The sequence below is a fragment of the Sciurus carolinensis genome, chromosome 10 (genome assembly GCF_902686445.1).
Source record: "Sciurus carolinensis chromosome 10, mSciCar1.2, whole genome shotgun sequence".
Taxonomy (NCBI): Eukaryota; Metazoa; Chordata; class Mammalia; order Rodentia; family Sciuridae; genus Sciurus; species Sciurus carolinensis.
Genome location: NC_062222.1, coordinates 68,638,416 through 68,653,033, shown reverse-complemented (window position 1 = coordinate 68,653,033; position 14,618 = coordinate 68,638,416). Strand labels below are relative to the sequence as shown.

Below are 14,618 nucleotides of genomic sequence, written 5' to 3'. Positions count from 1 at the left end.
TTCATTTCTGTAGCTGACTTTATTGTTTTAATGATATTCAACAATTTTCATTTCACATTGGAATAATTAGATATTAAAGTTTTTAGGTTAAAATATCCACATTTAGGTATAAAATCATACAAAATATTTGTATACATACATGCTAAGTTTTAGGTATAACTATATAAAATATGTGCCAGTATATAAATATTATATATACTTATAGCAGTATGTTTATTAATATACATAAAGGAAATGAACTGTCTGGTGGAAGGATTTTATATGTACTTTTGTGTTTACGACTTCAATTCACAAATGGCAATGCTTTAGGGTAAAATATTATTGTCTTTTCACAGAGACTCTCAAAGATGCAAGTTGTCTATGTGGGACTGCTGCTTTTTAGTGTGACCTGGGCAGCACCAGTAAGCATTTACAAATTCATTTATGTTCATAGAATATCTTACTTTATTTTTCTTTGAGGCCATGTTTTTAAAATTAGTACCGCTTACAATAAAGGTATCAAGCATATAGAAAACATCCAGCTCTTAACTCCTATCCCTAAGGAATCTCTCAATAAATATGTGATATCTCCATGTTGCTTTTTACAGAGCACCAAGAGCAGGGTTTTTGAGAGAACCAATAACCAGTAACAGTGTTTCAAGTCAGCCAAGACTAATGATTAATATTCAAGACTCAAGTTATAACACACCAAAAGAAACTTTCTTATTTTAGAATATCATTCAAATAAATAAATGGAGATGAATGTTTTAAAGCTAACCAACTCTATTTTGTAAATAGTTGGTAATGCAAAGGTACAAGAATGTTGCTGTATTTCTTTTAACATCTTACTACTGTGGGATTCTGCTAAGGATGTTCTCTTCTTTAGTGAGGCTAAAGATAAAAAGTTACACCCCTAAACTTAACCCAAATCAAGCTTCTATTTCCTTTTTTGTCTTTTCTTCTGACTCACCCAGATGAGTATTCAGGATGTGACCAAATTGTCTTGTGACAATGCTGAGCATTACAGACATTTTCTGCAATGCAGACACAGCGCTAACTAGATAATGTCTGACTAGCATCCTAACTTCTCACTGTAACCTTTTTGGTTGGAGAACCATAGAAACAAGTAATCATTCTGTTGCTAACCACACTTAAATATAGGTCCTGAGTGAGTGGGCAACCAGTTGGGTAACCTGAGGGACAAGGAGGAACCATACCATCTGGTGAGGACAGCGGAATTTGGGAAAAGCATACACCCCTCTCAGTACACGTACTCACACAGTCATGTGGGAGCTGTACTATTTAAAACAGACATGTGTCAGGCTCAATCCACACCACCTAGCTCACCAGGGCTGTAGAGGCACACCCTGGGGCACTATGGTGATAGTGTGGGTCTATTTGACCCAGTTCAATCTAACGAGCTGAGGATGAGTTTATTTTGAGCATTACATTCTAAGGAACAGCTGGAGTGATGCTTCTGACCATTTTCCAGTAAAGTGCTATGTCAACATGGATCCAGTGACCACTGGTCAAAAGAGGGTGCCAACTTTCCTCCCAGAGGCAGACAACACCATCTCCATTACAGAACCACATTCAAGGCCAGATCAACCACCAATTGGGTGTTGGGAGAAAAGGGAAGGGTACAGATTTCAAATGAAAGAGTTTCAGCAAGGGCACAAAATTTGGCATTGCAAATGGTGAAATGTGATTGTTTTCTCACAGATATGCAGATTCTATTTTAGCGATTCCCTAAATTATTCAATAATAGATATGTCTTAGGACTGTAAGCCAAATTCCAAATAATTTTAAAGCATGAGAAAATAAATGTTATTAAGTCATGCAACTCAATGAAAATTTATCCATATCCAGTTACACTAGGAAGGCTTTGTTCTAAGTCACAGAAAATCATGAACTATACCAAGGTACTCTCTGTCATCAACTACATATATTTTTTCTTTTTTTTAAAATTGTAAACAAATGTGATACATGTTGTTTCTCTGTTTGTATATGGAGTCAAGGCATACCATTTGTGTAATCATAAATTTACATAGGGTAATGTTGTTTGATTCATTCTGTTATTTCCCCCCCCACCCTACCCACACCTCTTTTCCCTCTGTACAGTCCTTCCTTCCTCCATTCTTGCCCCGCTCCTTAACCCTAACCCTAAACCTAACCCTAACCCTAACGCTAACCCCTCCCACCTCCCATTGTATGTCATCATCCGCTTATCAGCGAGATCGTTCGTCCTTTAGTTTTTTGAGATTGGCTTATCTCACTTAGCATGATATTCTCCAATTTCATCCATTTGCCTGCAAATGCCATAATTTTATCATTCTTTATGGCTGAGTAATATTCCATTGTATATATATGCCACAGTTTCTTTATCCATTCATCAACTGAAGGGCATCTAGGTTGGTTCCACAATTTGGCTATGGTGAATGGAGCAGCAATGAACATTGATGTGGCTGTATCTCTGTAGTATGCTGATTTTAAGTCCTTTTTTATAGGCCAAGGAGTGGGATAGCTGGGTCAAATGGTGGTTCCATTCCAAGCTTTCTGAGGAATCTCCACACTGCTTTCCAGAGTGGCTGCACTAATTTGCAACCCCACCAGCAATGTATGAGTGTACCTTTTTCCCCAATCCTCACCAACACCTATTGTTGCTTGTGTTCTTGATAATCGCCATTCTAATTGGGGTGAGATGGAATCTTTTTAATCCAAACACAAATGTGTGTGATTGTGAACATGCCTGTGTTCTGTTAAGAAGATGCCCAAGCTTTCATTTCTTTTGCTTCATATCTACTCATCTCATTTTTATATTTTCTTCTTCCAGTAGCCCCATTTCCAGAGCTTTCTTAGCTGTTTTGATAGTAGTAAAGAATGATGAAATGGTCTAAATTTACATTCACAAGATCATATAAGAACCAACATAAAGAAATACAATAAAGTTATATAATATATCTTGAAGGTAATGTAAGCTTCAGGAACAATTTTTTTTTCTTAACCAATGCTTTTTCATATGTAACTATTTGAAATTTACTATTGTAATCCTGGGGTTTTGAGAGAGGATTTAGGTTAATGTGTCTCATCTACTTCTACTACCAGCTATGTACATGGAGGCAGTTTGGCTTCTTCTATTACCTATATCACATAAGTTATTATGGGACTCAGATGAGATTTCTATGCAAAATCTATGTGACAGATCTCTATCACAGTTTACAAACTGGGAAGTATTATATTAACATACGGTGTTATTGAGAAACTATTGTCTGTTTCTAGAATAAAATGGGATGTTGGACAGATATGCATTGACAGAGTCCTGTCAATGAGGTACTTTTACTAAACTTTTGAGTTTATATTTCTAAGATGCTTTTAAAAAATCCATGACTTCAAGGTTTATTTTAAGGTTTTCCTTAAGGTTTATTCAGGAAACCACTTTCTAGTTGAACAGGACTGCTAGACTGTGGGACCCTGAAACTGTTTACCTCTACTTTCAATCTTTTCTTGGCAGGTTTCTCTCTCTTCTACAACTGGTCCACCACAGTACCTGTTTCTACGTTAGCATATGTATTGAAAAACAAACATGTTCCACTTGGTAGTTCCCCTTGCCACATCAGAGATAAATTAGGGCTTTCAAAAACAAGTAGGAAAATGAAAATACTGATAATTGAATTACCGATCTACCTGTTCCTATTGCAGAAAACTTGCTCCAGGATTCTTAGATTTTGTTCTCCCTCATGCTCTCCTGTGATGCCTTCAGCTCAAAGGCCAGGGGCCGCTGCGCAGGTCTATTCCTTCTTATTTTCTGACCATTCTCCACTTCAATGGCAACCCTTCACAATCAGGAACTCTCAAGAAATTTTGACATTTGCAGGTCATTCTAAGAGAAAGAATCTGTTCTAATCTGTTGGCCACCTCCATTTGCCTTCCATGAATGAAATCTCTGGACAGGGGATTGGCAGCAGTAAGGACAGTGAAAGGGTGTAATCCTACTCCCACGCAGGACTGTGGTGTGACTTGTACTGGTCACTAGCACTGTCGTACCTTAGTTCAGAATATCAGCCCTTGAACTTACACCATCATCACCCACACTCCATAGCACTGAACTCTGAGTTCCCTTACACTCAGCAATTCCACGCTGACAGCGAAAACCTCTGGCTTCAGTGAATACCAATGGCACCTGAGCTCCTCTACTGGAGTGTCATGCCTGCCTTCTTGCCATTCCAGGTGGTGATTCTCAGTGCTGGAATCTGGTTCTGAAATGGAGATGGCATTTTCTCCCTGGGGGAGAAGAAAGCTGGCACTGTCCTTTATAACGCAAAAATAATTGTGAAGGGATGAGTGGGTCCACCTTCTTTTGGTCAGAATGATTTTCCACATTGAATAGTACAACCCAGTGAAAGAAAAACAAATGAAACATTTGTTGTTTGCAGAAATGGATGAAAGAATGTTCCACTTGGTGAAATGTCCCTCATTTCCTTGCAGACGGTTCCACCACAGACTGTGAAACCTCGGCGAGGCTGTGTGGAAGAACACAGGGTAAACAGAATTATTCTTCTCAAATAACTCGATTTTAGCTCCGTAAAGAAAAAAGTCAATAAGAGAAAGTTTTTAACTGCCAAAATATTTTCGGGTTATACTGGAAGTGCAAAATTATCCAACATCATTTTGGCACTTTCTAGTTAATCAGGTATTATAATTCACACAATGTGTGATAGGAAAGTAAGAAGCCATTCTGAATATGGATTTGTTGCTCTTTGATGTGATTTCTTTCCTTCAAGAAATGACGCTTTGCTAGGTAACTTTCAGAGGGATAAGGAAAAATTCTGAGATATTGTAGTTAGCCAACTATATTTTCCCATATGTGCACAGGAAAGCAAAGTGATAAATAAAAAGGAAAAAAAAATGGTTAGTAGGTCTTAATGGAGAATTCAGTTTACATGGAACTCATTTTCCACATGCATCCAGAAAGTTCAGCAAATACTCTCAGTTTTGCACATCTCCAAATTGCAGCTTACTTCTGCCTGCCGTAGTTTCTCCTGGCACCCTCAGAAAACTCTGTTCTAAGAACTAACAATCTTCTGTTCTTCATCTGACCTGAAAATTACAAAGGCTAAAACTGCAAATTTAAAAGCCTGCATATTCTTGCTGAGAGTTTTGCCATTTGGACATTAGACATGAGTATTGAAAACCTGTCTTCCTCATAATCCCCTCAGCTCTTCCATCTGGCAATATTTCTGCATGCTCCATTTCCAGTGAAATTTGGTAGAAAAATTGATAAACCCTGGGATGAAAAGCATTCAACAGTCATATGTAGGGAAAACATATTTAGAGATATGTAGAAAAAAGAGAAGGAATGAAGGGTTGTCTCCAGGGGCTGGGTGACACACACCCTCCTGTGGTTCTAAGAAGCACTACCATTTGTCAGAGTCAGAATTTGACTTCCCCCACGTGAAAAAACATCTCATGCTGTCAGAAACCAGGAAGCTTTGTAGTAAAAGACCATCCCACTTTAATATAATGTTGTGTTTTTGTAGTTAAAATACAAGGGCCACCATGAAAAACATGGGTATTATATTTTTAAGTATGTTAATACATCACCTGGGAAGAAAAATCAAACCAACAGAAAGGTAAGCTGGAACTTTGAGTGAAGGTCCTTTTAGCAAGCCAAACTCTGGTCTAACCCTTAGGAAAATTGTAGGAGAGACAAGTTTATTTTTGCCTGCTCTGGGGTTTCTGTCCCTGGCTAACGCCTTTCTCCCTTCCCCCATACTCCGGGGCTCCTCAGTTCTCTCTACTATGCTGCTCTGTGTTCCAGAGTCTTCCTGACTCCTGCCCCATGCCCTGGCTCAGAATTCTCTCTGCTTCAAGACCTGCTGCTACAGACACCCATTGATTGCCACATTATTCTGAGTAAGATTTAGTCTTTCATGAGGAGGTGTTCTGGACATTCTACCATATGCTGTAATGATAGGGATCTCACCAGGGGAATGTTAATAGGAGAAATCATTTTGGCCTAAGAATGACATATTTTAACATCTTAAATTAATTCCATGGATGACTCAATTTGTGTTGGGATGCTCAGAAGAGAAAGAATGAGGCCCTTGTCACTGCATGACAATAATTCTTTTCACTCAGTCTCTTCTTGCAGATTCATTGGTCAAAGAGCTGGAAACAGCTTCAAATGCCATCAGCAGAAGTACTACTCACTCTTCCAAATCTGGCTTCATTTCCCATGGAAGTAGGAGTTTCCCTTCAGAATGTTATTTTTTTCTGTTCAGTATCTTTTACATGACATCTCTAAAACTGCATCCAATTGCCTATTAAAATCAATTAGAACTTACTTGTAACACATAAGTTCAGCTGTTTCTAATGTGTAAGGTATTATGTGAGATACTTAATTCTTTCTTGCCAGGATCTTGAAGTTAGAAAAAAAAACAAAGGCCACTTACGAAAATTATTAGAACCCAAGAGAAAATGTGGAAAGTACCCCATGAAAGGGGTTTAAAAAAATTTAAAAAAGCATGCTTTAGGGACTTGGAGTAGAAAAAAAATGGTTGTTTGCCTGGTGTTCAGGGAACTCCACACAATGGGAGTAATTGAGCTGGGTCTTGGAGGATGAGCTGGATTTAAGAAAACAAATGCCTGGGTGATGCTATTCAAGAAAAGAATACTATGAACTGAAGAATGAAAATGACCATAGGAAGGTAGACCAGCTAACTGATTCCTAGACCATTATGTAGTCAAACGTTACTTAACATAGCAAATGCAAAAAAACAAGTTTTTTCTGGTTTTAAAATATTTTCTCTGATGCATGGTTAAAAATTATTAACCATCACATACCACAGTTCAAAAGTTATTTCATGTTTTCCATTATCAAATAATCTCATTAATGTTTCTAATGACATGCATACAATTCATTAATAAATGTTACTTTTTTCAAACTAGTAAAAGCACCAAAAATAAAACAAAACTTCCCAGTCAGAATAGGGAAAGAAAAAAATTAAGAAGGATTATTATAATCTGTTCATTTTCTGACCCACCTGTTTAGCTCAAAAGGCTGTATTAGCAATGTGTAAATAAATTTGATTGCAATGGACAATATAAATGTCTGAAACTAAATTACTTAAAGCAAGCTATGTTTCAAATACTTTTTATTCAGAAGTAAGTCACTACAAAGTTTGTTTCCCTCTCTATCTCTCTCTCTTTTTTTTTGCATAGCAAAGTCTTGCCTACTTTTAGAATCTACTTGGGAATATAAAAAAAGTGAATAATGGTGTTACAACTTTCACAAATAAATCATTTCAAATTAAATCTTAAAATTGTTACAAGTTGGCACTTTTACAGGCATTAGCAAGCTTCCTATGAATGAAGCACATTTTGAAAAACCACTTTTATTTTGAGATTTAAGTGGTAGCTGATTCAACAATCTCCCCACTGCACCCAATAATTAATAAGATACATGTATAAACGCAGGTGATCCTCCTAGTAGAACAGTGTTCCTATTTGGGGACAGGGGGAAAGACAAAGAGAGAGGGGTGGGGAAAGGAAGTCCTATCAAAACCACATTTTAGACAATATATCATCAGGGGCCACAAACTTATAGAACCAACAACCAGAGGACAACATTCAGGCCATACTTGGGTAGGGTGTCCAGAATAAGTCCATCTCTGTCTGTCACTATGACCATGTTAGAGATGTCTAGGGACTTGGAGAACAGGTGTGCATTCTATAATCAAATGACTATCATTAACATTATGTGAGAAAGCAAACTACCATTCCACAAAATGCTCTATACAGTTCCATAAGACATGATAGTTACTAACATTTATATAGACTTGTTTAATGATAGAAATTTTGCTAGATGCTTTATATGCATTATATTATTTAATAAAATCATTCGATTCTCACAACAATCCTGTAAGGTAGGTATCATTTTTCTTTTTTTATAGCTAAAAATGCTAAAACTCAAAGAGGTATAATAAGGCTCCCAAGGTCATATAGTCAAAAAATAGAGTCAGGAAGCTGATTCTAATATCTGTACCCTTTCCATAATTCAGCTACTTTTAGTGAGCACTGGAGTGAAAGATTAAGAAAAACCATTTGTCAGCTCCTGTCTGCTGTTCTACTTGATGCTGTTCTCAATGATGTTGACCTCCCGAATCTGGTTTTTCTACCTTCTTTACTATCTTTCCTACAAACTTGGTCCCAAAGTATGAACTTTCAGCTGACTGTTTCTCCATTTGGGAGCTCTCATCTATTAATCTTTGATTAACATATCCAAGATGATGTTCACATGCTCAACAAGAGCCAGCAGATTGACATGGAGCAACAAAAAGTTAAGACAAAATTAAGCTGTATTAGTAAAAATAGGGCAATGACCAGGGCAAGGAAGGTGACAGATGCTGTGTGCTGGGGGCTGATCATTCCACAGCAAAGTTTGGGACTGACATGGAACCCCCTGCCCACAGTCAGGTGATGGATGGGAACACAGTGGCCTGAGAAGAAAAAAACTGTCACTTTTACCATTTGTACCCTGCAGGATGACTTTTGCCATTTAGTCATTCACCAGGTATCACTTAGAACATGCACCACACAACCCAATCGTGTGCATATCTGGAGTCCTCCATAAATATTTCTTATTTAGATTTTATATTATTCACCAGTTTTAAGGCCTATGTAGTGTTGTAAATTCAATTTTGGGGTGTAAAGAACATATGGAATTTATTCTCTCTGTAATTATTCTGTTGCTCAAGACATCCTACCCTAGGGTTAATGCAGAGACAATGGAATGCACATAAATTAATTTCAATCTGTCTAAACTTAAGGTTATCTAATAATTTACATAGTTTTTGAGTAAATCCTTTAGTCTCTTTTTGATAAAAATGCTCAGATTCTCAACATCCTGCCTTCTCTAAGATGGCATGCAGGTGTGGCTTAGTCCATCTGCTATATACCATGCACTATTCAGTACAAACACAGCTTATATCACAGGAAGAGGAAGATGGGATTCTTCAGACACTGTGGAACAATGTTGCTTGACCACTTCAGTGCTGATAGTCCCGCTGGCTTCCTAAGAGGAAGTCATTACCTACCATCACTTATAATCCAATCAGTATAGTCTCCATGGGGGCCCAGTGGTAATTTGGGTTCCCTTGGATTCCACAGAAAATTTTGTATCCTCTTAAAGTGTGACTCATATCTGTCCCTAGTGTATGTGCTCCATCTACATTGCTCCTTTCAGAGGAAACTCACTCCACTTATGCAATTATCCTCTGTAAATCTCCAGACCAGTGACTTTGCCACTTACCCTTAAAAATAATGTCACCACCTCTATATATCTGAATCATGCTCATGTTTCAAACCTTGCTCATTCTTCTTTCTCCATGAAATCTGGTTTGGCCATTCCAGAATGAGCTCTACCAGATAGATGCTCAGACCCAGCAATCTAGACCATGCCACAGAGAAATAGTGAGTAATATGTGTCAAAGTCAGCCTCAGCCCCTTTCCTCCTAACTGCATTGTTCTGCCATGCTTACTGAAACCTGGCTGCTCCCCAGCTTGGTAAAGCGCATTTTCATAAATGACATCTTCAAGTCTTCCCCTCAAGAAAGGACAATTTGAGATTCAGGTGTAACCTCTTTGCTCGTCTCTACTTTCTGTTTTTCATCCATTTTTTCCTCCTGGGATCTTTTCTTGCCTACTTTTCAGACATATAATCTGGATCACATGTTTGCAAATTGTCATCCCTAGACTAGCAGTATCTACATGATCTGAAAGCTTGTCATAACACGAATTCTAGACCCACTGAGCTGTAAATTCTGATCTTTGGGCCCAATAGTCTTTGTTTCAATGAATTATTCTGATAAATGCTAAATAGAGAACTGAACTATTGATCCAGATTGTCAGCTTTGTCTTATTATATGACAAAGAGAGAAGAAAATTAATGAATTATTTTTTAAGTAATAGCTGAAATCACAAAACTTGCTGCAAAATTGTTTGGGTTTTTTTTTTGTTATCTATAGTCTTCTATTTGCAGATTTTCTGTAAAAAGAAAGAAAGAGAGAGAGAGAGGGAGGGAGGGAGAGAGAAATGGAGGGAAATAGGAAGGAGAGAAGGAAGGAAAGATGAAAAAGAAGAGAAGAGAAGGAAAAAAAATTCTTCCATAGCTGAATGAATACCTCTGAAGATCAGGACAAAGATGAGTTGTAGGGGAGAGAAAGAAAAATTAATTTAAACACACACACAAACACAAACACACACACACACACAAACACACACACATTTAGTTGTAGATGGACACAATATTTTTATTTTATTTTATGTGGTGCTGAGGATTGAGCCCAGTGCCTCACACATGCCAGGCAAGCACTTTACCACTGAGCCACAACTCCAAGTCCCAGGAATAATTAATTTGAAATGTGAAATCCATTTCACTTGTAGTGACTAATTCTTCACTACATGAGCATCACATTCTTTTATCACATTTTTCTTAAATCCAGATCTTCCTTTAAAGTTTGGTCTTAATCTACATTTTCAAAATTTATTTCTAATTCTCTTCTTAAGGGTCTCCGCACTCTAGTCATATAGGTCTATTCATATGATCTTTTGCTTCATTTTTCTAAATAATTGACTTTGCCACTTACCCTTAAAATAACGTCACCACCTCTGTATATCTGAATCATGCTCATGTTTCAAACCGTGCTCATTCTTCTTTCTCCATGAAATCTGGTTTGACCATTCCAGAATGAGCTCTACCAATAAATCTCTATTGATTTCATAGACTCCATTAATTAAATCTATAGTTTTTAAAAACATATTGCCTAAGAATTTTTAGGTTTAAAAAAATTTAACATAAAATAATCACTTTATGCTGTATGTAAATTATACTTTAGCAGGAAGAAAAAAGCAGAGACAACCTTGCTCTTCATCATTTTGAAAAGAGAAGACATCAAGAGCCATCATCTAATGAAAACATTGTCCAGGAAAGAGAGAAAGACTTGTCCCTTTTTGAAGCCAATGGAAAAAACCAAAGTAGTAAATCCACAAATCTTTCTGCAAATAGACAGAATGAAGACTATAGTATTCATAACACAGGGAAGGCCCACAATGACCTCCTGATGTCCGTATATCCTGAATTCACCAGAAATGAAGGGGCTAAGAATGGAGATGATGACATCAGCAAACTGCATGACCAAGAAGAATATGGTGTGGCTTTTATCAGAAGCAATATGCAACATGTGGTGAGGCCAGGGACTCTGGCTGAGCTGTGGGGGAAAGAAAACCAAGAACATAAACCCAGGAATGTTCTCAGCAAAAATCCATCAGGGGTCGACTATGCCAAATCCCACTCAAAAGATAAAAGAAACCATCGAAGAGACCCCCAAGCTCAGAAGAGCCCAGTGAAAAGTAAACATGCCCATCACATCCACATCAGACGCAACACTCAGTACCTGAAACAGCGCCCCAGAGTCCCGAAAATCCCCAGTGACTTTGAAGGCAGTGGTTACATAGATTTTCAGGAAAGAGGGGACAATGATATCTTTTCTTTCAGTGGGGATGGTCAACCTTCTAAGGGCATTCCTAGCCAAGGAGGAGCTGTCAGTCCTGACCTAGAAAGTACAGATGTTCAAACAGGACATTCAGGCCCACGTGAAACTGTGACTATTAACCCTGACACAAGGGGACCAGGTTATAACGAGATCCCAGAGAGAGAAGAAAATGGTGGCAAGGCCATTGGAGCCAAGCACGAAACAGGAGAAGAGGCAGGAACTGCTGACATCAGCCTGGTGGAGGGCAGCAACGACATCACAGGCACCACCAATTTTAGGGAACTCCCTGGAAAGGAAGGGAACAGAGTGGATGCTGGCAGCCAAAATGCTCACCAGGGAAAGGTAGAATTCCACTATCCTCATATGCCCTCAAAAGAGAGATTAAAAGAAGGCAGCAGTGATACAATGGAAAGTGCCAATTACAACGAAATTCCAAAAAATGGCAGAGGTAGCAGTAGAAAAGGTACAGAACCGTCTAATAGGAACCGAGTGACCTCAAATGGGAAACAAAGATTTTCTAGTCAGGGCAAAAGTCAGGGCTTGCTTGTTCCTTCTCATGGTCTTGATAATGATATAAAAAATGAAGTAGGTTCCCATACTGGGCCCAATAATGAGGAGAATATAATAACGCACAGCAGAAAAGGTCATTACGTACCCCGTGGACAAAATAATTCTACGTGGAATAAGGGTATGTCACAAAGGAAAGGCTCCTGGTATTACAGAAAACCCCATTCCAATAGGAACCTTAGCCCCCCTAGAAGGGACGAAAGTAGTGAATCTGATAGTGGCAGTTCAAGTGAGAGTGATGGTGACTAGTTGATTGGAACTACCAGCAGGAGAGCAGTTGGCACACTTAGTCACCTGCCAGCTGGCGGTGGAGAAGATCCCCTGACAGCAGACCAGAGGGAGAGAGGGCAGAGCTGGGAATGAGAGAGTTGAGAATCCTAACCAGGGGAATTTTTTATAATGGTCATATATGAATTTCTATTTGAGGTTATAATGCTTTTTAAGGTAAAAAAAATCACTTATTAAGGATTTATATAATAGGTAATATTTGAATAGGGGTTATTTCTAAAAAGCTTGTGAATATTGCAAATGCCTTCCTGATTTTTGCTCTGTAGACATGGAAATAAACAGTATTTTTCTTGTACAATCTGTAATTAAATGATCTATAGGAAACTCTGTTGTTCGTGGTGCATTATTTCAGAGGCAAAAAAATTAGCTTTGCCTCCAGCAAAGGCAGTCAATATGAAATTAATCTGCTGGCTAAACCCTGAATGTGTTTCCCCAGCATGCTCTGCTACGCCAGCTTTTCCCAACATCCCTCTGCTCTAATCGATACTTCCTATTTCACATCCATCTACATTCTTTCCTCCATTGCACAATTATAAGGCAAATTTTATTCCCTGAAACAAATCTGAAGGAATCACTTCTGTCAATTCTACTTCCTACCAAAGGGGAGAAGAGAGTGGAGAGAGGGCAAAGGGAAAATATGAGAAGGAGAAACAAAAGTCAAAACAAAAACCTAGTTCAACATGTACTGTTCATTGACTGATTCCAAATTATTAGGAGCTGTTTCTTTCTCCCTTCCTTTACTGTTGATGCTTTTTCAGTCCTTATGAGACAGTTCCGGAAACAAGATCTAAGTCTCCTGCTAAGGAAGGATGAGGAATTATGGAAGGGTTTTGCCCTATCTAATAAAAGCAGCTTATACAACTGGTACTACCCTTCTTCTTTCTTATGCTTTTTCTTGGTTTAACTTGAACACACTGCCTGAAGGCATAGCAGCCTTTTAGTGGCCATTGGGAAAGACAAAATAATCAAGGAAATGCAACAGAACAAACCCCATTATCCTTATGCTTCCAGTGTCCTTGTTCTATGAGAATAATTTCTCATATTAGACTACCATTTATTTAGTTGTTGTTATTGAGAGCTGAACTGAATTCCCGATACACCTCTTCATCCCTGACACACCTTTTCATCCCTGACACTTCTAAACGAGAAGGGTTGAGAGAAGAAGAAAAGGGGAGGAAGAAGATGGAGAAAAAAAGCACTTATTCTCTTGTCTCTTTAAGATACAAATTCCCAAATTGCAGAAGCTATGACTGGAGCATTCTGTGAGGGGCTCCCATCATCGAGGTGAACAATGTGTGTGACAAAGTGACCACAAGTCAGTGTCCATACGGCATTATGGTGTATTAAACAAGTTCTGAGTTCCCACACTGGGTAGATAGAAGGTGCTTTGTTTCCAAATATAAGTGGCAATATAAGTCATGGAATCAGTGAGATTTTCCACATACACACAACTAATAATGGCTAACATGCTTTAAGAACTGCAGGTGCCACATTCTGTTAAATTCTTTAATTTGCATGGGTATTTTTGCAATTTAGAAATAAGGAAACAGTTTTCCAACTACTAAGCTGGGATTTGTACCTAGGTAGCCTGACTCCAGAATTTTTGCTGTCAAACACTTACTTTATTGTCATATATTACATATATACATAAAACATAATTCATTTTACATATGTGTATATAATATACATATATGGAGAGAGAAAGGGAGAGAAAACTTGAGAAAAAAAACTTTAAGCAGAACCTAAAAAACAATGAATTTTTAAAAAAATTGTTTTCTAACCTTTGCACATAACAGAAGTTGGTATTGATGAAAAGACCCATCACGTAATATCATCATCAGAATTTCATAATAAACTAATAAACTATTACTAGTACTTTGTTTTTTAAATATAAGATGATTTTGGCAAAAACAAAAACCAATCTGGAAGCAGTTAAAGAAGTAAAGACTACTATATCAGAATTTAAATTGCAAATAAATGATTTGAAATCAAACTGTGCTTATATTTCAGGTTATATTGGTCTTCTACATGTGAATGATCTGATCACAAGAAAAACATTTGGGGTTTTAAAATAAAAGCATGAGTGGATGGAGAATGTGAATGCCTTCTTTGGGAAATTACAAATTGTCTGTCTTAGTCTGCCTTCTAGTGGAGAAACTACATCTCACCCTTCTGGTCAGATTTTGTCTCCTTTCTTCAAACTTGAGTGTTCATGGATATTTCTTCAAATCA

General features: G+C 37.8%; 1 protein-coding gene across 1 annotated transcript; it reads left to right on the top strand.

The window, feature by feature from the left end:
* Positions 1-347: 347 nt before the first annotated feature.
* On the top strand, positions 348-12,347 carry Mepe (matrix extracellular phosphoglycoprotein). The gene is made up of 4 exons (XM_047565655.1): positions 348-401; positions 4,465-4,518; positions 5,517-5,609; positions 10,875-12,347. Exons 1-4 carry the CDS (start codon positions 348-350, stop codon positions 12,345-12,347), a joined length of 1,674 nt encoding a protein of 557 aa, XP_047421611.1.
* Positions 12,348-14,618: the final 2,271 nt, after the last annotated feature.

What these genes read in the sequence shown, in the direction of transcription:
- Mepe (XM_047565655.1), top strand. Translation starts at nt 348, where the DNA reads ATGCAAGTTGTCTATGTGGGACTGCTGCTTTTTAGTGTGACCTGGGCA. An exon ending in GCTGTGTGGAAGAACACAGG is followed by an intron (nt 4,519 to 5,516) that starts GTAAACAGAATT and finishes GTGTTTTTGTAG; the next exon opens with TTAAAATACAAGGGCCACCA. An exon ending in AAAATCAAACCAACAGAAAG is followed by an intron (nt 5,610 to 10,874) that starts GTAAGCTGGAAC and finishes ATTATACTTTAG; the next exon opens with CAGGAAGAAAAAAGCAGAGA.